This window comes from Pan troglodytes, chromosome 2 (assembly GCF_028858775.2).
Source record: "Pan troglodytes isolate AG18354 chromosome 2, NHGRI_mPanTro3-v2.0_pri, whole genome shotgun sequence".
NCBI classification, from domain to species: domain Eukaryota; kingdom Metazoa; phylum Chordata; class Mammalia; order Primates; family Hominidae; genus Pan; species Pan troglodytes.
Genome location: NC_086015.1, coordinates 104,738,551 through 104,760,420, shown reverse-complemented (window position 1 = coordinate 104,760,420; position 21,870 = coordinate 104,738,551). Strand labels below are relative to the sequence as shown.

Sequence of the window (21,870 nt, the reverse complement as noted above, 5' to 3'; positions counted from 1 at the left end):
GATTGATTTTTGTAAGTTGAACCATCTTTGCATCATAGGGATAAATCCCACATGGTTATGATGAATGAGCTGTCTAATGTATTGTTGAATTTGGTTTGCTAGTATTTTGTTGAGGATTTTTGCATCAGTGTTCATCAGAGATGCTGGCCTATAGTTTTCTTTTTTTGATGTTTCTTTGTTTGGTTTTGGTGTTAGGGTAATACTGGACTTGTAGAATGAGTTTGGAAGTATTCCCTCCTCTTCTCTTTTTCGGAATAGTTTGAGTAGGATTGGCATTTGTTCTTATTTAAATGTTTGGTAGAATGTAGCAGTGAACCCATTGGGTCCCGGGCTTTCCTTTACTGGGAGACTTTTAATTACAGCTTTGATCTCATTGCTTGCTATTGGTCTGTTCAGATTTTGGATTTCTTCGTGGTTCAATCTTGTTCGATTGTATGTATTCAGAAATTTGTCCATTTCTTCTAGATTTTCCAATTTATTGGCATATAATTGCTCATTGTAGCCACTAATGATCCTCTGAATTTCTGTAGTATCAGTTGTAATGCCTCCTTTTTAATTTCTGATTTTGTTTGTATTTTCTCTTTTTGTTTTTCCTTAGTTTGGCTAAAGGTTGGTCAATTTTGTTTTAACTTTTGAAAAAACCAACTTTTTGTTTCATTAATCTTTTGTATTTTTAAAATTTCAATTTCATTTGTTTTTTTCTCTCTTTATTTCTTCTCTTCTAATTTTGGGTTTGGTTTGCTCTTGCTATTTTAGTTTTTCAAGATGCATCATTAGATAGTTTATTTGAAGTTTTTTCTTTTTTTTGATGTATGCATTTAAAGCTATAAACTTTCCTCTGAATATTACTTTTTCTGTATCCTATAGGTTTTGCTGTATTGTGTTTCCAATATCATTTGTTTCAAGAAATTTTTCAGTTTTCTTTCTTAATGTCTTCATTGGCCCATTGGCCATTCAGGAACATATTGTTTTATTTCCATATATTTGTATAGTATCTAAAATTCCTCTTGTTATTGATTTCTAATTTTCCTTTGTGGTCAGAGAAGATGCTTCATATTATTTCAGTTTTTTGGAAAGTTTCAAGACTCGTTTATTGACCTAACATATGGTCTGTCCTTAAGAATGGTCTATGTGCTGAGGAAAAGAATGTGTATTCTGCAGCTGTTGGATGAAATGGCCTGTAAATATGTATTAGATCCATTTGGTCTATAGTGTGGATTAAGTCTGATGTTTGTTTGTTTGTTTGTTGATTTTCTGTCTGGAAGATCTGTCCAGTGCTGAAAGTGGGGTGCTGAAGTCTCCAGCTATTATTTTATTGGGGTCTATCTCTCACTTTAGCTCTAATATTATTTCCTTGGTATATCTGGGTGCTCCAGGGTTGGGTGACTATATATTTTAAATTGTTATATCCTCTTGCTGAATTGACCTCTTTATCATTATATAGTGACCCATTTGTCTCTTCTTATCATTTTAGTCTTGAGATCTGTTTTGTCTCATAGAAGTATAGTGACTCCTGTTCTTTTTTGGTTTTCATTGGCATGGAGTACATTTTTCTATCCCTTTATTTTTAGTTTATGTGTGTCTTTATAGGTGAAGTGTGTTTCTTGTAGGCAACAGATCAATGGGTTTTTCATCCATTCAGCCAGTCTATGTTTTTAAGTTGGAGAATTTAGTCCATTTATATTCAATGTTATTATTGATAAGTAAGAACTTATTTCCTGCCATTTTGTTAATTGTTTTCTGATTGTTTTGTAGTCTTCTCTTTCTTGTTTTTTTTTTCCTTTTTTTTTTCCTTCCTGTCTTCCTCTAGTGAAGGTGATTTTCTCTGATAATATGATTTGATTTAATGCTTTTTATTTTTTGTGTATCCATTGTATGTTTTTTGGTTTGAGGTTACCACGAGGCTTGAAAATACTATCTTATTACCCTTTATGTTAACCCGATAACAACACTATTTGCATAAACAACAAGCAAAATAAAAATTAATAAAAACTCTATGCCTTAACTTTGTCTCCCTGCTTTTTAACTTTTTTGTTCCTTCTATTTATATCTTTATTGTATTGACTGTCTTGAAAAGTTATTGTAGTTATTATTTTTGGTTGGTTTATCCTGTAGTCTTTCTATGTAGGATAAGAGTAGTTTACACACCACAGTTACAGTGTTATGATATTCTTTGTTTTTCTATGTACTTATTACCAGTGAGTTTTGTAGCTTCCAGTGATTATTTTCCTTGGTGATGTTGATGCTAGTAGATGTTCTTCATTGTCTGGGCATTGAAGAGTTAGGTTTTTATTGTAGTCTTCTCTATCTGTGCTTATTTGTAGCCATCCTTTTTGGGAAGGCTTTTCAGATATTTGAAAGAAGCTGGGTGTTATGCTCTAAGGTTTAGGGTGCACCCCAACTCAGTAATGCTGTGATTCTTACAGACTCATAGACATACTGTCTTGATAGTCTTGTACAAGAACTGGGAGAATTCTCTGGATTACCAGGCAGAGACTCTTGTTCTTTTCCCTTACTTTCTACCAAACATACAGTCTCTATTCCAAGCCACCTAAAGATGGGGGTGGAGTGACTTAAGCACCCCTGTGGCCACCAGCATTGTGACTGTGCTGGGTCAGACCTGAAGCCAGCACAGCCTGGGTCTCTCCCAAGACCTGCTGTCACTACTCCCTGGCTACTGCCTATGTTTGCTTAAGGGTCCAGGGCTCTATGATCAGCAAGTGGCAAAGCCAGCCAGGCCCATGTCCTTCCCTTCAGGATGGCAAGATCTCCCAAGCCCTTGGTGAGTCCAGAAGTGCTGTCTGGGAGTCAGGGACTGGAGTCAAAAACCTTAGAAGTCTACCTGGTGTTCTATTGTATTATGGCTGAGCTGGCACTCAAATGACAAGATGCAGTCCTCCTCACTCTTCCCTCCCTTTCCCAAAAGCAGAAGAGCCTCACCCCATAGCCATTGCTATCCCAGGCCACAAGGAGTACGGCCAGACTACCTACAATTTCCCTTAAGGCCCGAAATCTCTTAAGTTGGCTTGTTGTGAATGCTGCCTGGCCTGGGACTCAACCTTTAGGGCAGTGAGCTCCCCTCTGCTCCAGGTCAGGTCCAAAAGTGCCATCATAGGGTCACGTCCTGGAATTAGGGACCCCAAGAGCCTCTTTGGTGCTCTACTCCGCTGTGGCCATGCTGGTACCAAAGGTGCAAGACAAAATCCCCTTTTAATTTCAAAGAATAAGATAACTCCTTTTCTTTCAAAAACTGCTTTCTTTAGTATTTGGCCAGTTGTCAAGTAACAAATGCATGTGCTGGAAAGGTAGAGTCTAAGGCAGACTTCAGGGATGGATGATTTTTTTTTTTTTTTTTTTGAGATGGAGTCTGGCTCTGTCCGCCAGGCTGGAGTGCAATGGCGCAATCTTGGTGCACTGCAACCTCTGCCTCCTGGGTTCAAGCGATTCTCCTTCCTTGGCCTCCCGAGTAGCTAGAACTACAGACCCACGCCACCACACCCAGCTAATTTTTGTATTTTTAGTCGAGACAGGGTTTCACCATGTTGGCCAGGATGGTCTCGATCTCTTGACCTCAAGTGATGTAGGAAGATCTACCAGGCAAATGGAAAGCAAAAAAAAAAAAAAAAAAAAAAGCAGGGGTTGCAATCATAGTCTCTGATAAAACAGACTTTAAACCAACCAAGATCAGAAAAACCAAAGAAAGGCATTACATAATGGTAAAGGGATCAATGCAACAAGAAGAGCTAACTATCCTAAATATATATGCACCCACTACAGGAGCACCCAGATTCATAAAGCAAGTTCTTAGAGACCTACAAAGAGACTTAGACTCCCAAACAATAATAGTGGGAGACTTTAACACCCTACTGTTAATGTTAGACAGATCAACGAGACAGAAGGTTAACAAGGATATCCAGGACTTGAACTCAGCTCTGGACCAAGCAGACCTAATAGACATCTAAAGAACTCTTCACCCCAAATCAACAGAATGTACATTCTTCTCAGCACCACATTGCACCTATTCCAAAATTGACCACATAATTGGAAGTAAAACACTCCTGAGCAAATGTAAAAGAACAGAAATCACAACAAACTGTCTCTCAGACCACAGTTCAATCAAATTAGAACTCAGGATTAAGAAACCCACTCAAACTGCACAACTACATGGAAACTGAGCAGCCTGCTCCTGAATGACTGCTGGGTAAATAACGAAATGAAGGCAGAAATAAAGATGTTCTTTAAAACCAATGAGAACAAAGGCACAACATACCAGAATCTCTGGGACACATTTAAAGCAGTGTGTAGAGGGAAATTTATAGCACTAAATGTCAAGAGAAAGCAGGAAAGATCTAAAATCGACACCCTAACATCAAAATTAAAAGAACTACAGAAGGAAGAGCAAACAAATTCAAAAGCTAGAAGAAGGCGAGAAATAGATCAGAGCAGAACTGAAGGAGATAGAGACACAAAAAACCCTTCAAAAAATCAGTGAATCCAGGAGCTGGTTTTTTTGAAAAGATCAACAAAATAGATAAACCAATAGCCAGACTAATAAAGAAGAAAAGAGCAAAGAATAAATAAATGCAATAAAAAATGATAAAGGGGATATCACCACCGGTCCCACAGAAATACAAACTACCATCAGAGAATACTATAAACACCTCTATGCAAATAAACTAGAAAATCTAGAAGAAATGGATAAATTCCTGGACAAATATACCCTCCTAAGATTAAACCAGGAACAAATTGAATCTCTGAATAGACCAATAACAGGCTCTGAAATTAAGGCAATAACTAATAGCCTGCCAACCAAAAAAAGTCTAGGACCAGATGGATTCACAGCTGAATTCTATCAGAAATACAAAGAGGAGCTGGTACCATTCCTTCTGAAACTATTCCAATCAATAGAAAAAGAGGAAAATCTCCCTAACTCATTTTATGAGGCCAGCATCATCCTGATACCAAAACCTGGCAGAGACATGACAAAAAAAGAAAATTTTAGGCCAATATCTCTGATGAACATCGATATGAAAATCCTCAATAAAATATGGGCAAACCGAATCCAGCAGCACATCAAAAAACTTATCCACCATGATCAAGTCTGCTTCATCACTGGGATGCAAGGCTGTTTCAACACACACAAATCAATAAATGTAATCCATCACATAAACAGAACCAACGACAAAAACCACATGATTATCTCAATAGATGCAGAAAAGGCCTTTGACAAAATTCAGCCCTTCATGCTAAAAACTCTCAGTAAACTAGGTATCGATGGAACGTATCTCAAAATAATAAGAGCTATTTATGACAAACCCACAGCCAGTATCATACTGAATGGGCAAAAACTGGAAGCATTCCATTTGACAACTGGCGCAAGACAAGGATGCCCTCTCTTACTACTCCTATTCAACGTAGTATTGGAAGTTCTGGCCAGGGCAGTCAGGCAAGAGAAAGAAATAAAGGGTATTCAGATAGGAAGGGAGGAAGTCAAATTGTCTCTGTTTACGGAGGACATGATTGTATATTTAGGAAACCCCATCCGTCTCAGCCCAAAATCTCCTTAAGCTGAGAAGCAACTTCAGCAAAGTCTCGGGATACAAAATCAATGTGCAAAAATCACAAGCATTCCTATACACCAATAACAGACAAACAGCCAAATCATGAGTGAATTCCCATTCACAATTGCTACAAAGAGAATAAAATACCTAGGAATCCAACTTACAAGGGATGTGAAGGACCTCTTCACGGAGAACTACAAACCACTACTCCAGGAAATAAAAGAGGACACAAACGAATGGAAAAACATTCCATGCTCATGGATAGGAAGAATCAGTATTGTGAAAGTGGCCATAATGCCCAAAGTAATTTGTAGATTCAACGCTATCCCTATCAAGCTACCAATGACTTTCTTCACAGAATTGGAAAAAAACTACTTTAAATTTCGTATGGAACCAAAAAAGAGCCCGCATAGCCAAGACAATCCTAAGCCAAAAGAGCAAAGCTGGAGGCATCATGCTACCTGACTTCAAACTATACTACAAGGCTACAGTAACCAAAACAGCATGGTACTGGTACCGACACAGTTATATAGACCAATGGAACAGAACAGAGGCCTCAGAAATCACACCACACATCTACAACCATCAGATCTTTGACAAACCTGACAAAAACAAGCAATGGGGAAAGGATTCCCTATTTAATAAATGGTGTTGGGTAAACTGGCTAGCCATATGCAGGAAACTGAAATGACTCCTTCCTTAGACCTTATACAAAAATTAACTCAAGATGGATTAAAGACTTATCTGTAAGACCCAAAACCATAAAAACCCTAGAAGAAAACCTAGGCAATATCATTCAGGACATAGGCATGGGCAAAGATTTCATGACTAAAACACCAAAAGCAATGGCAACAAAAGCCAAAATTGACAAATGGGATCTAATTAAAGAGCTTCTGCACAGCAAAAGAAACTATCAGCTGAGTGAACAGGCAACCTATGGAATGGGAGAAAATTTTTGCTATCTATCCATCTGACAAAGGGCTAATATCCAGAATCTACGAAGAATTTAAACAAATTTATAAGAAGAAAAAGAGAACCCCATCAAAAAGTGGGTGAAGGGTATAAACAGACACTTCTCAAAAGAAGACATTTATGCAGCCAACAAACTTCTGAAAAAAATTCTCATCATCACTGGTCATTAGAGAAATGCAAATTAAAACCATAATGAGATACCATCTCACGCCAGTTAGAATGGTGATCATTAAAAAGTCAGGAAACAGCAGATGCTGGAGAGGATATGGAGAAATAGGAACACTTTTACATTGTTGGTGGGAGTGTAAATTAGTTCAACCATTGTGGAAGACTGTGTGGTGACTCCTCAAGGATGTAAAACTAGAAATACCATTTGACCCAGCAATCCCATTACTGGGTATATACCCAAAGGATTATAGATCATTCTACTGTAAAGACACATGCATATGTATGTTTATTGCAGCACTATTCATAATAGCAAAGTCTTGGAACCAACCTGAATGCCCATCAATGATAGACTGGATAAAGAAAACGTGGCACATATACACCATGGAATACTATGCAGCCATAAAAAAGGATGATTTCATGTCCTTTGCCAGGACATGGATGAAACTGGAAACCATCATTCTCACAAAAGAAACACAAGAAGAGAAAACAAAGCACTGCATGTTCTCATTCATAAGTGGGAGTTGAACAATGAGAACACATGGACACAGGGCAGGGAACATCACACACCAGGGCCTGTTGGGGAGTGGGGGGCTGGGGGAGGGATAGCATTAGGAGAAATACCTAATGTAAATGATGAGTGGATGAGTGCAGCAAAGCACCATGGCATATGTATACCTATGTAACAAACCTGCATGTTGTGCACATGTACCCCAGAACTTAAAGTATAATAATAATATATAAAAAATTTATTTGATATTCTTTTCTTCAAAAGAAAAAAAAGAAAAAGAAAAAGGAAATTCTGTGCTGATGCATTGTACCTGAATGAAAGCAGAGGTGTATTTTGCCAGGTCCCACAGAAATTTAATTTTGCATGTATTGAGGTAATCATGTGGTTTTTGACTTTAGCTCTGTTTATGTGATGAATCAAAAATTTTTTTTTTTTTTTTTGGAGACAGTGTCTTGCTCTGTCACCCAACCTGGAGTTCAGTGGTGCTATCTGGGCTCACTGCAACCGCCACCTCCTGGGTTTAAGCGATTCTCGTGCTTTAGCTTCCCGAGTAGCTGAGACTAAAGGTGTGCACCACCACTCCCGGGTAGTTTTTTGTATTTTCAGTAAAGACAGGGTTTTGCCATGTTGCCCAGGCTGGTCTCAAACTCCTGAGCTCAGGCAATCCTCTTGCCTCGGTCTCCCCAAGTGCTAGGACTACAGGTGTGAGCCACTGCACCTGGCCTCAAATTTCTGATTTGCATATGTTGAACCCCCGTTTCATCCCAGGTATAAAGCCTGCTTGATCGTGGTGAATAAGCTTTTTGATATGCTGGTGGATTTGATTTGCCTGTATTTTGTTGAGGACTTTTGCATTGATGTTCATAAAGGATATTGGCCTTCAATTTTTCATTTTGTCTCTGCCAAGTTTTTGTATCAGGATGATGCTGGCCTCATGGAATGAGTTGGGGATGTTAGCTAGTTATTATGCAGACTTGTTTCTGTAGTTGCTTTATGATGTCACTGGTCTGTGTACTTCAGTGTGTTTCTGTAGTGGCTGGTAACATTGTTTCCTTTCCATATTTAATGCTTCTTTCAGGAGCTCTTCCAAGGCAGGTCGTGTGGTAATCAATTTCCTCAGCATTTGCTTGTCTGAAAAGAATCTTCTTAGGCTGGGTGCCATGGCTCACACCTGTAATCCCAGCACTTTGGGAGGCTGAGGTGGGAGGATCACTTGAGGTCTGGCGTTCAAGATCAGGCTGGCCAACGTGACGAAACCCCTGTCCCTACTGAAAATAAAAAAAATTATCTGGGCATGGTGGTGGGTGCCTGTAATCCCAGCTACTCGGGAGGCTGAGGCAGGACAAGCACTTGAGCCTGGGAGGCAGAGGTTGCAGTGAGCCAAGATGGTGCCACTGAACTCCATCCTGGGCAGCAGAGCGAGACTCTATCTAAAAAAAAAAAAAGAATCTTATTTCTCCTTCACTTATGAAGCTTAGTTTGGCTGCATATCACATTTTGGGTTAGAATTTATTTTCTTTAGGAACATTGAATACTGTCCCCAATCTGTTCTGGCTTTTATGGTTTCTGCTGAGATGTCTGCTGTTAGTCTGATGGGCTTCCCTTTGTAGGTGACCTGACCTTTTTAGCTGCCTGTAACATTTTTTCTTTGATTTTGACCTTGGAGAATCTGATGATTATGTGTCTTTGGGATGATCTTGTGAAATATCTTACTCGGGTTCTCTGCTAGGCCTCTCTAGCTAGGCTGGGGAAGTTCTCATGGGTGACAGAATTCATGAATGATAGGTTGGGGAATGTTGGCCTCTCTGACTAGGTTGGGGAAGTTCTCATGGATGATATTCAGAAATATGTTTTCCATGTTGGTTACCATCTCTCCATCTCTTTCAGGTACACTAGTGAGTTGTAGGTTTAGTTTCTTTACATAATCCCTTATTTCTCAGAGGTTTTGTTTGTTTCTTTTCATTCTTTTTTCTCTATTTTTGTCTGACTGTCTTATTTCAGAAAGTCAGTCTTCAGGCACTGAGATTCTTTGCTCCACTTAGTCTATTCTGCTATTAATACTTGTGATTGCATTATGAAATTGTTGTATATTTTTCAGCTATATCATGTTAGTTGGTTTCTTTGTGTACTGGCTATTTTGTCTGTTAGCTCCTGCATTTTTTTATTATGATTCTTAGCTTCCTTGGATTGGTTTTCAACATACTCTTGCATCTCAATGATTTTCATTCCTACTCATATTCTGAATTCTATTTCTGTCATTTCAGCCATCTCAGCCTAGTTCAGAACCCTTGCTGGAGAGATGGTTCGGTTCTTTGGAAGAAAGAAGGCACTCGGGCTTTTTGAGTTGTCAGTGTTCTTTTGCTGGTTCTTTCTCATCTTTGTGGGCTTAAGTTCCTTCAGTCTTTGAAGTTGCTAACCTTTGGGTAGATTCTTTTTCTTTTATCTTATTTGATGACTTTGAGGGTTTGATTGTGGTAAAAGGTGGAGTCTGCCAACTGGCTTTGTTTCTGGAAGATTTTAGGGTACCAGTGCTCAGCTCCCAACTTCTCCTGGACTGCGTGCTCTAACTCTGTGGGACTTGTATCAGACCCCAATTTTGTTCTCTGTTACCTCAAGGTTAGGAATCCACTGTGTTGGGGGGCTGAGGTGCTCCTGGACTGCTGGTCACTACTCTCCAATGGGTAGTGTCAGCCAAAGCATTTCGTAGTGCAGTAGTGCAGTGGCAGCTGGATGTATCCTCATTTGCATGTGCCAGCAGCAGTGGTAGTGTATTAGTGTGTTCTTAGGCTGTTGATAAAGGCATACCCCTGACTGGGTAATTTATAAAGAAAAAGAGGTTTAATAGACTCACAGTTCCATGTGACTGTGGGGGGACTCACAATTATGGCAGAAGGTGAAAGGAACATCTTACATGGCGGTGGACAAGAGGGAATGAAAACCAAGTGAAAGGGGTTTCCCTTTATAAAACCATTAGATCTCATGAGATGTATTCACTTCCATGAGAACAGTATGGGGAAACTGACACTATGATTCAGTGAACTCCCACTAGGTCCCTCCCACAACATGTGGGAAGATGAGATTTGGGTGGGAACACAGCCAAACTGTATCACACAGTGTGGCCTGGTGCATGTCTGTTGGCTGTGGCAAGGTGCTAATGGGTGCCAGGGTGCCTGCCTTCATATGAGTGTTCACCACAGTGGCAGCGGCAATGTGGCTGAGGGGGAGCAGGAGTCCCTGCTGGTGACTGTGTGTGTGGTTGTGCTGTTGGTGGTGTTGGCACGGGTGTGGTGGTACTGGTGGGTACAGGTCTTTGTGCTTTCTCTGTGCGCTGTAGGCAGGGGTGGTTGCTCAGTGTGGGGGGAAGGTGTGCTGTTCTTTGTGTCTGGCTTCACTTCCTGGCAGTGTTGGTGCAAGGGTGAGGTACTTCCAGGGGCAAGGCTGGCTGGCTTTGTGCTCACCATGGTTTGCACTGCAATGGTGGTCAGTTGTGGGAGCGGGGTGGACTGCACTCACACAGTGGCAGGGCAGGGTGCATGCACAGTCACATGCTGCTGGGGCAAAGAAAGCAAAACCCTCCTGCACACATATACATCAGCAAAGCAACGTGCGGGGGTGGGGGGTGGATTGCCATGGGCCAAGGGGAAGCTGCGGTGTGTGGAGGGAGTGGCAGACTTGTGCATGGTTTTGGGGGCCACCCCACTGGAGCTCTCTGCCTGTTAGGCAGGTCCTCCAGTGATACAGGACCCCAGGGCACCCAATGCTGCCCTGCAAGTAGACACCACCAGGCTGCGGCCCTGGGAGTGGCCACAGACCAAGGATGGTCAGGTCAGACTGGCCTTGTTTGATAGGCAAGACAACCCTGCAGAGTTCAGGTCCAACAGTTCCCCTAGGGCTAAAGTCTCTTATGGGAGCAAGTCAAGCCTAGAGGGATGGCCCTCACTGCCATGCTCTGCTGCAGACTCTCCCGCACCAAACCTTCTGGGCTTCACATCAGCTGGTGTGCTGCCCCTACCACTTCTCTAAGCAGCTCTCCCTGCCAACTGAAGTGTCTGTGGTGGTTGAGGGGTCTCCTCCTGCTGGGATTCCAGAGACCCTTCGGGAGAGTGGATTACCCCTTGCCAGTTCAACTCACCCGTTGCCCCCCAGAGTCACTGGGGGCTGTGAATGAGTCCTGGTACATGGTAAGCCTGTGCAAGGTTCCCACCTTCCTCCCTCTTCAGCCTAGCTTCTGTGTCTTCCCTCCATCCAGTCTCTGTGCCTTCCCTCTGAAGATCTATTAGGAGTGCACCCATTGTCTTGGTCCCTTGGTGGTAGCTATTCCACCTGGCTGTGTCTAGTCAGCCACTGTGTTGGGAGCCTGTTTTCGTTTCTTTTGGGTAAATATCTAGGAGTTGGATTGCTGGGTCATATGGTAGGTGCATTTTTAACTTTGTAAGAAACTGCCAAGCTGCCATAAGTGATTGTGCCGTATTACATTCCCACCACTAGCCATGTAGAAGGGTTTCATTTTCTCCACACCCCTGCCAACACTTACATGGTCATCTTCTTTATTATCACCCTTTCTAATGGAGGTGTAGCAGTATCTCTTTGTGGTTTTAATTGCATTTCCTTGATGACTGATGATGTTGAACATTTTTTCATGTGCTTTATTGAACTTTAAGAAATCTTCTCTAGGATATCTGTTGAATTTCTTTTGTTCCTTCCTCTTTTTTAAAACTTTTTTAAAGACCAGAAAAATAAGATTAATGATATTGAATGTCTTTTTGTATGCATGTTGGCCATTTGTGCATTTTTTTGGTGAAGTGTCCAAATGTTTTGTCCATTTTTTTTTGAAGGACAAGAAATACTCTAAATAAAATTATGACAAAAGACATGAAAACAATGCCTTCATCCCAATTGTTAGTTTATTTTCCGGAATCAAAATGTAGGACTCCAAGTCTGAGGGAGAATTCTTTTTTCTGATTTCTGAATTTATTTGGCCAAGCTATATAATTAAGTCATGTTTATGTATTCACTGATAAACTACTTTTGTTGAAAAATTTTTTAAAAATTGAGGTTTTCTGGAAAACCAGTGTATATTTTTTTTATTCATAGGCAAAAATGTTATTTTTTTCCTGCTGTGATTATGCTGGGTCTTCCTACAATTATAAAATTTCTCATATGTAAAATAGAAAAGATTCGGCCGGGCGCGGTGGCTCACGCCTGTAATCCCAGCACTTTGGGAGGCCGAGGCAGGCGGATCACGAGGTCAGGAGATCGAGACCATCCTGGCTAACACGGTGAAACCCCGTCTCTACTGAAAATACAAAAAATTAGCCAGGCGTGGTGGCGGGCACCTGTAATCCCAGCTACTTGGGAGGCTGAGGCAGGAGAATGGCGTGAACCCGGGAGGCGGAGCTTGCAGTGAGCAGAGATCGCGCCACTGCACTCCAGCCTGGGCGAAAGAGCGAGACTCTGTCTCAAAAAAAAAAAAAAAAAAAAAGACACAATAGAAAAGATACAGTATATTTCTTATTTTTTAGGAATGCGATTTTTTAAAGAATCTGAGTATATGGATCAATGATCATTTCCCCACATAAAAAATTAAGTGAGTATTAGTATAATGGTTTGGAGCTTTCAAAGGAACATTTTATAAATAGACAGTTGGATGGTTCTAAAAAGCCTAGGCAAGTAACAGGAACCAGCCTACCTAAGTATATAGATTGTTGGGTTAGGTGGAGTTCTCTGTTTAGCTGCCTTTTACTTTTCATTTTTACTGTGAAATATAATGTAACTAACAAAAAATGACTAAAAGGTAAACAGTTCAATGAATTATTCATTAAATTTAATCTATTTTTAATAAGGTAGATTTTAACCACCACTGAGGTACAAAACAGAAAACTGCCCCAGAAGTTCTCAACCCCTGCAAATGATAACCCTTTAAAGCAGCAGTCCCCAACCTTTTTGGCACCAGGGACTGGTTTCATGGAAGACAATTTTTCCACAGATGGGGTTGAGAGTGGGGTGGGTTGGTGTTGTGGGGAGTGGTTTAGGCATGAAACTGTTCCATCTCAGATCATCAGGCATTAGATTCTCATAAGGAGTGCACAAGTTAGATCCCTCGCATGTGAAGTTCACAATAGGGTTCGTGCTCCTATGCGAATCTAATGCTGCTGCTGATCTGACAGGAGGCAGAGCTCAGGCGGTAATGCTCGCTCACCCACCGTTCACCTCCTGCTGTGTGGCCCAGTTCCTAACAGGCCACAGACTGGTACAAGGCAGTCTGGGGGCTGGGGACCCCTGCTTTAACGATAACCACTCACCTAACTTTCAAAGTAATTACTTTCTTAGTTTTGTTGGATAGTATTGTTACCTAAGTATATATCCCTAAATACTAAATTTAGGTTTTATTTTGCCTGGTTTGAATGTTGTTCTTTACTCTTAAGTTTCTCTTCTGGTATACAGAGAAATCTTATGACACTTAAATGTTGTAGATGTTTAGAATTTTTTCACCTTACTAGTTTGGGGGGAAAAAGATTACTGACTTCTGTTGCCGGATATTTTTAGTCAGACAAATTATAATAAAGTCAAATGTGAAATAAGTATTTTCCCGGAGAAGCCAAATTATGTGTCTCATTTAGAGCCTCACTATTAGAATAATCAGTAAAATTACCAATGATTTGTTATTTTCCAATATAAATTCTTATTTGGTCTTAGTGAATAGAAAAATGGCTTTTTCCAACATTGAATAGTCTCATATTTGAAATTATTAAAATTACCATTGAGATAATAATTTCCTCAATAATTTAGCAAATACCTAAGTCATATAGTTTTTCCATTAGACTTAATTACATTTTATCCTTAAAATAAATTTCCTTAAAGTTTTGTTTGCATTTTTATTTGGTCATTTAGAATTTTAAATTGTACAGTTGTAAAATGTATAAATAATAGACTGGTAGTCTTTAAACATTTTGGCACATTTGCCGTCTCTCGGTGTCTCTTTATGCATGTATATAGATGGGCATTACATATATACATATATACATGCACATATACATACATTTTTTGGGGAACCATTTGAGAGTAAGTTGCAGGCATCATGGCATTTTATCTTCAGATACTTCAGCTTGCTTTTCCTAAGAACAATAACATTCTCTTACATAGCAATTATAATATACTATCAAGAAAATTAACAGTAATTTCATATCATCATCTGCTATAAAGTCCACAATCAGAATTTCCCGAGTATTCCCAAAATGTCTTTTATTTATTTATTTTTAAATCTATTTGGCCAAAACCGCAGTTACTTTTGTACCTACCTAATAGAATCAAGTTCAGGTTCATGCATTGTATTTGGTTATTATACCCCATTAGTCTCTTAATCTAGAAGAGTTCCCACCTGCTCTGCCCTTTCCCTTTTAACCATCACATTGAGTTTTGAGGAGTCCAGACCAGTTGTTCTGTAGAATGCCTCACAGTCTATATTTTTATTATTTTATTGGTCTTGCCCATATGATTAGGTCCAGGTTACATTTTTGGCAGGAATATTTCATACCTGATGTCATGTACTTCTTACTGCACATATCAGGGGGTAACATAATTTCTGGTTGTTTCACTCTTAGTACTCCTATGTTTGATCACTTGCATAAGATGGTGCCTGCCAGATCTGTTCATTGTAAAGACACCTTTTCCTCTTTGCAATTAATAATCATCTGTGAACTCAATTATCTGTTTGCAGGAAAAAAGGATATTTGTGACATTATAAATGTGTTAATCTCACAGGGATTTCTTAACTGTAAGACAACCTGTGTTTCTTTAGTAAGCTTGTGTTCCCCCTCTCTACAAGGATTATTTGAAAACTTTTTTCAAACCTGTGTTCCTTTATCTTTCCTATCACTTTTTTTTTTTTCGAGACGGAGTCTCGCTCTGTCGCCCAGGCTGGAGTGCAGTGGCGCAATCTCGGCTTACTGCAAGCTCCGCCTCCTGGGTTCACGCCATTCTCCTGCCTCAGCCTCCTGAGTAGCTGGGACTACAGGCGCCCGCCACCGTGCCCGGCTAATTTTTTGTATTTTTTAATAGAGACGGGGTTTCACCATGTTAGCCAGGATGGTCTCGATCTCCTTACCTCGTGATCCACCCGCCTTGGCCTCCCAAAGTGCTGGGATTACAGGCGTGAGCCACAGCGCCTGGCCTCCTATCACTTTTAAGAGAAGGTCTTGGTTGGAATGCCTCTTCTCCTGTCATAAACCAGTGTAGTGTGAAGCAGTTAAGAGTGCTGGCAAGAAATTTGAGAGTGTATGGTTCTGGATCCCATTTTCACTACTCACTCATTTTACTTAGATATTACTTTACTTAGGCAGTTGAGAAGACCAGCCTGTCTTGGTCTCCTCAACTGCATGAGAAGAATAATTTGTAAGCCCCTCATGGAGTGGTTGTGAGGATTAAATGAAATAAATCATTGTAAAATGCTTAGCACAGTGCCTGGTATATAGTACATGTTCAATAAATATTAGCACTTAATGCAATTTCTTAGGAAACTTACTGTGTTAATTATCCTGCCTTCTGTGTCTTTAACCCTTACGTGCTTCCCATAAGCATTTAAACTTACACAAATCTTTCCTATCTTTAACTAGTCAACCAATAACTGACTAAAAACCCTTTCCTGCTTCTCATGTCTATTTTCAGGTCTGTCTTATTTTCCACTTTCACAACCATATTTCTCAACTACTTTCATTTGCTATATCCCTTTGCTCCTTTCCCTTTACTGATCCCACTGTATTCTGGTTTCTGCTCCCACCATTCTTCTAAACTACCTCTGATAAAGTCATCATCTCCGTAAATTAATTTTTATTCCTCATTATTCCTAGCACTTCCATTTTATTCTTCATAAACATCAAAATGATCTTTTAAAAGTGTAGCTCTGATCTCAGTGTTTCCTAATTAAGACTAGTGGATTTCCATTGTTGTTGACATAAAGTCTCACATCCTTAATATGGTTTGCTAAGTCCTGCCTAACTGCCCATTCTTATACACATTACCTCTTTATTCTAAGTACATGAGTCAGGTAAGTCCTTTAATTTCTTTGAAGAAGCTTTACTCAAAACATTTGCATTTTGTCCTGTTTTTTGGACCTTTCTCCATTTTTTACTTGTTTCCTTTGGATAGTGCCTGTCCTTCTTTGAGACTTCAGCTTCAAGGTCATATTCTCAGAAACTTGGCTCAGAAGAAATGCAACATCTGTATTTCTTCTTCATAGCACATATTAGAATTCTAATTAAATAATGAATTGGTTTATTCTCTGTAATGTACACCCCATGAAGGCAAAAACTGAACTATTTTGTTTGTAGCTGAAACTCCAGGTTATACTAGCATCGTTGTTTTGCTGGAAGATGTTCAGTAAGTGCTTGTAGAATGAATTATTATTGATCCATAGAGATATCATTTATTTTTTAATAATTTAAAAACTAATAGCTTAACTTTTTTTTGTGTGCAACATGTTTGGAGTTTTCAGTGTGTTCTATGGAAGTACCCTGGGAACTTGTACCCTCTTCCCACTAGATGGTTTGGGGATATACACTCAAATGGCTGCTGCAAACAAGTGATTTTTTTTTTAGAGTTCCCGTTTTATCTTGAAAATATGTGAACATATTGCTGTTTCTTAATATTCTTGTGTTTGTTAAGCAAACAAACAAAAAGTGCCTAAAACTGTTTCATAGGTAGTAAAATAGACACTCTTCTGATTAAACATTTCCCAGTACTTTCAGCCATTCCTCACTTGACATTGTTTTAAATGCACTTGGTAGCCTGTTCACACCACTGCAGAAACTATATTCCATAGTTTTTGGAATTCCAGAACTAAACATAGTTATTCAAGTATTCAGCATAAAGATGTATTGAATGAGAAGATGGGTAAAACATGATGGGCAAAAGTGTTGCTGGAACTGCTTGCATTTGTCAGTCTTTTTTTTTTTTGAAATTGGTATAGGTACAGTAAGGTAAATTTTTTAAGTTGACCTATTTTAGAAATAAGGTAAAATTAAATCTGTATCTTAAGACGCTATAGCCTTAAGAATGTAAGTGATGCAGTAGTGGACCCTTAGTTTTAATAATGTTTTCTGAACAACAAATGCTAAAACAAAAACACATTTTTAGCGCAAACAGTGATTACATCTGTGATGAGATCTGCAAATGAACACTGTCCTTCAACTAACATTGTTAATAAACATGAATGCATTGCCAGGAGTCTAGCAGCTGTACATGTGTAATGATAGTTGTAGTATACTTGACAGAATTCTGAAGAAAATCCCAACTTAAGTGAAATAGATTTTACTTTTAAGGTATCTTTGATAATAGTTAGGCATTTTTTCTTTTTTCTCAGGGTATTTACTATAGTTGCTTGAGGAACTGAAGTTTACAATTTCTGGAGATATTAGTTTGTGATGAATTCATGTATTCTACAATGTGTAGTACCATATATACTAATTATTTATGTGTATAACAGGCAACTCAAAGTTATGTTGACGAATGTCCTATGGACGGATTTAGGACGAAAATTCAGAAAGACCCTACCTAGAAACGATGCTAATTTATGTGATGCCAGCAAGGTGCAATCAGACTCATTGCCTTCGACATCTGTTGACAGCCTAGAGACATGTCAAAAATTAGAACCTCTTCACCAAAGCCTTAATTTATCTGAAAGGTATGTTGTTCAGTATTGATTTTGTTCAACTTACCACATTTGAAATAATATGAATCCCGTACTCCTAATGATAAAATTGTTGAAATGACCTGAAAGAAGATTTGCATATATAGGCATACCACACTCTAAAGCAAATCTTAAAGCTGCCTATCTTAATTTACAAAGTTAGCTGATGTTTCTGTACTTCATTAAGCAGATTGACATGGAATTATATTTAAAAACGAGTATCATTAGTACATTTAACTTATTTAAATTTGATACATGTACACATCTTTTTAGGGATTATTTTATGATTAAAATGAAGATATATATACGTGTGTGTATATGTATTATATGCATATAAATGTGGTGTATATATGTGCATTAATATTTTCTTCATCTTTAACATTCTTTCAAAATGTTATCTAATCTAGATCCTAACCACTTTTGACTTTTTTGAGCTTATATTTTAAATGAATTTTTAAAACAGGAGATGATGTTAAAATATTGCCTCTAGGTTTTTAATAGTAAATGTTCAGTTTAATTTTGTAGAGTAACAAGACCAATTTTTGTTTTGTGTTTTTTGAAAGAATTATATGGGAGTTTGGGGCTGAAAACTAGGAATTAGCTCTAGGAATCTATAACATAATATCTTTTATACATTACCATTTACAATTTCAGCCATTAAATGAATGTTTTGGGGGGAAGGTACTTTATTTTCAGTTAGAATAACCTACAATTAGCGAGACAGTACTTTGGTTATATGGTCTGTAATCTGAATGACAGTATATAAGTACTTTAAACCAAGACCCAGATAAAAACTGCTAACTTTCAACACAGTTATTTTTAAAATAAAAGTAGAATTCTTGTCAAAACATCTGAAGATATTACACATTAGTTTTTAAAGAGAATACTTCTTTTAAAAAGACAAAATCATAAAAAGCCAAGTTTAATGAAGAAATTTCTTACTAGCTCATACCTGATATAAATTTAATTTTCTAAAACACTGTAAATCTTAAGAGTCAGACAGCTTAGCATCAGTAATTTATGAAGCAGCTTGCTCTCATTCTATATTCTAGCAGATTTCCTCCCCAGTACAGGTTAATCTCTTACTGCGCTGACAGATGTTAATAAAAGGGCTACTTAAAGGAATGGCTTTCTAATATCTTTGACTCTTTTGAAAGGAAGCTTTAAACTCTCTTCAAATGACAACAAACTCATCAATCGCCTCATCCTACATCTATCCTTTTTCCAATCAGAACAGTGTGGTAGTCCATTCTCTCAGAATAATAGTTTTACCACTAGGAATTTTTAGCATATAGATTATGTGCTCATGAAATTCAAATATAATATGAAGTAAAGAGTCCCAGTAAGATTCTAATTTGTTTTTTGCTGTGTTTTTAAATTGTTGTTGTCTTTTGTTCAGTTAGTGGGTGAACTACCAGTGAGTCCAGACCTCTTTCCTCAGCTCCAGGTGTCCTAAACTCAACTTGTTGTAAAGTGAGAACCTCATCTTTTCTCAAACTTGTGCCTGTTTTTGTATTCCCCTCTATCTGAGTGATTGACACTACTTACAAATTAGAACTTGGGAATTGTCTTTGACTCCTCTTTTTTCCTTATCCTTATATCCAGTCATTTAACATATATACATATATATATTTTTTTGGGGGGCGGTAGAAAATTAAACCTTATTTATTTTTAAAACCAAACCACTAGGAAAATACATCATAGCCTGGAAACAGTAAATGGACAGGCTATGTTATCACTTCAAGTAATAAGTTGGTGAAAATACAATGAGGTTGCTATCAAAACAATAAGGTGCCATGCTGGGGCAGGAACACTGTGTTGCAAAAGCCCCAGGCAAAAATGGTATTTGGTAATGGGGACTGCCTCTCCTTTGCTTTAAAGAAGTCGGCTCATCCTAGCCCAAGTTGCTTACTTTTTCTTCCTTGAATTTCCTGCTGCCAGGGGTTTGTCTTAGTTGTGCTCTGTTAATTCAGGGGGCTAAGTATGTAATGCTAGGTTTAGGCTTTCATTCTATCTGTTCTATAAAAACCAGGTTTTTCCAAATCCAGTACTTCATAACTTTTATAATCAAGTAGCCAACTGCTCCTCTTTTACTGTTCATTCCTAGATACTAGTATATATCACAATCAAAACCCCTTTCTCTTCCAAGGGGAAAGTGTTACTGCAAGATTGTCCTGTCATTTTGCTACACACAGGTTCAGGGTCCATCAGGCAGTAATTATGCTTCCCGTAATTAGTGTGTCGTCGCCTCTCATGTTTTTGCATGGTCTCCAGGCTGAAAGATGCAGCATGTAATAATTTTAAGAAATGTACATCCACATCTTGATGACCAGAAATGGGGATCAAGGAACCTTTCAAAGTTCTTATCCAAACTAGTCTCCCTCCCAATTCCACATCTTAAAATCAACGTGTATGCCCTTGTATAAATTACACAAAACCAAGAAAACAAAGACCCAGAAAACTTTTTTTTCCCTTCTAAGTTAGTGACCTCATGGATTTTGTTTCACAGCTTATGGAAAATGGTGTGGTGACACTTCTGGTAAACAGGATGTTGGCAATAAAGAGAAAATATCTTTCTTCAAACTCCACCAACTCTAACCTGCCAGCCTATTGGTACCTGTGTAGTAAGAAGAGTCTGGTGTGTTGGAGGGCTCTGGCCTGTTACAGGGGAGATCTTTACTGCCAGGACAAGCACTGGCCACAGGAAATATAAGATCTAAAACTCTCCTGTAATATCTCTGACCCAATTTAACACCACTTTTTTCCATTTCATTTTTTAGGACTGAAACATGAAAGAACCAGTGTCTAGAGGCAAGTGACATATGCATTACACTTGTGGCCATCCTTAATTTCTTCATTCATAAACTTTGCTTAAAATACTAAAGTTCCCAAATGCCTTATAAAAAATATATTCTTGCCTTCAGCCCCGATGGCCACTGGCAAAGACTTTTATTTCTCAATGGCTAAGAGAGCTTCCTTCATCTTCTTGGTCATAGTTGGGATGAGGTGCATGTGGTCATCCACACACTTGGTCACACAACCGTCCAGCTGCTGCTTCACCTGAAGCTCCTTACTCCCAGCAGCTATTGAATCTTTGGCTTTGTTGTTGCATTGCGTGGTACACCGGGCCAGGTGGTCCTGGAACTTCTCCAACTCACTGGTGGCCAAAGCCTGGGCTTGAGCCAGAGGCACATGGCAGTGCTTGATGCACTGGTGCACCTGCTGCAGGGAGGCCTAGCTGTCCTCACAGCAGCTGGTGCTGCACCGGAACATGAGACCCTGCATCTTCCGGATGTTCTCTCTCTCCAGACTCTTCACCATGGATTCTACCACTCGTCACCTGCAGTTGCTGTAGCTGTTATGGTGACCCCACACTGCCCCATGCTGTGCGGCCATATATAGTTATTTTTAACCCCTAAATCTGTCTTTTAAAGGATCTGTTCTCCATCTTTATTGCCAGTGCATCAGTTCAAGCCCTAATAACTTCGTGCCTTTATTACTATGGTAGTAACTTGATTAGGTTTCCTTTACGTAATCTTTTTCTTCTTGTTTTATTCTTTATGTTGTTGTCAAAATATTTATTCTAAAAGGCAGATCTTACTTGCCACTTACTAGTTTAACATCTTTCAATGGCTCCACATAATCTTCTGGATAGAGTTCAAACTTCTTAGTTTGGCACACAAGGCCCTTAATGATCTCGCCTTTGCTTATCTCTAGCTTTGTGTCTGTCTGTTCCTCCATATTCACAATGTACTTCAGGTTTAGGGAACTATTTTCAGCTTACTGAATGTATATACTGTTGTATACATCCTGTTTGTTTTCTTGTCTTGGAAACTATCCCCCTCCTCCCTTTTTTTTTTTAAGGAAGCCTTCCTTGATTCCACCCTCCAAATCTATATATGATCCCTTTCTTTTTCTTGCTAAACAGCTTGTTAGTATATCATAATGCTTATCACACTATGTTGTGATTTTTAGTT

The 21,870-nt window shown here is 38.9% G+C and overlaps 1 protein-coding gene and 1 pseudogene across 25 annotated transcripts in view; one reads left to right on the top strand and one right to left on the bottom strand.

Moving 5' to 3' along the window:
- The window catches only part of SENP7 (SUMO specific peptidase 7), a 199,069-nt gene that overhangs the window by 87,689 nt on the left and 89,510 nt on the right, over positions 1-21,870 (top strand). For 18 of the 25 annotated variants that reach the window (XR_010155284.1, XR_008547289.2, XM_001146469.6 and 15 more), the window contains one exon: positions 17,690-17,887. The exons of the other annotated variants lie outside the window; for them this stretch is intronic. Coding sequence is in view for 16 of the 18 variants with exons in the window: in XM_001146469.6 (XP_001146469.2) it covers positions 17,690-17,887 (198 nt within the window). In the remaining 2 variants the exon portion in view is untranslated. The remainder of the gene's footprint in view (positions 1-17,689; positions 17,888-21,870) is intronic. 25 annotated transcript variants of the gene reach the window in all.
- On the bottom strand, positions 20,789-21,218 carry LOC129143635 (protein FAM136A-like; annotated as a pseudogene).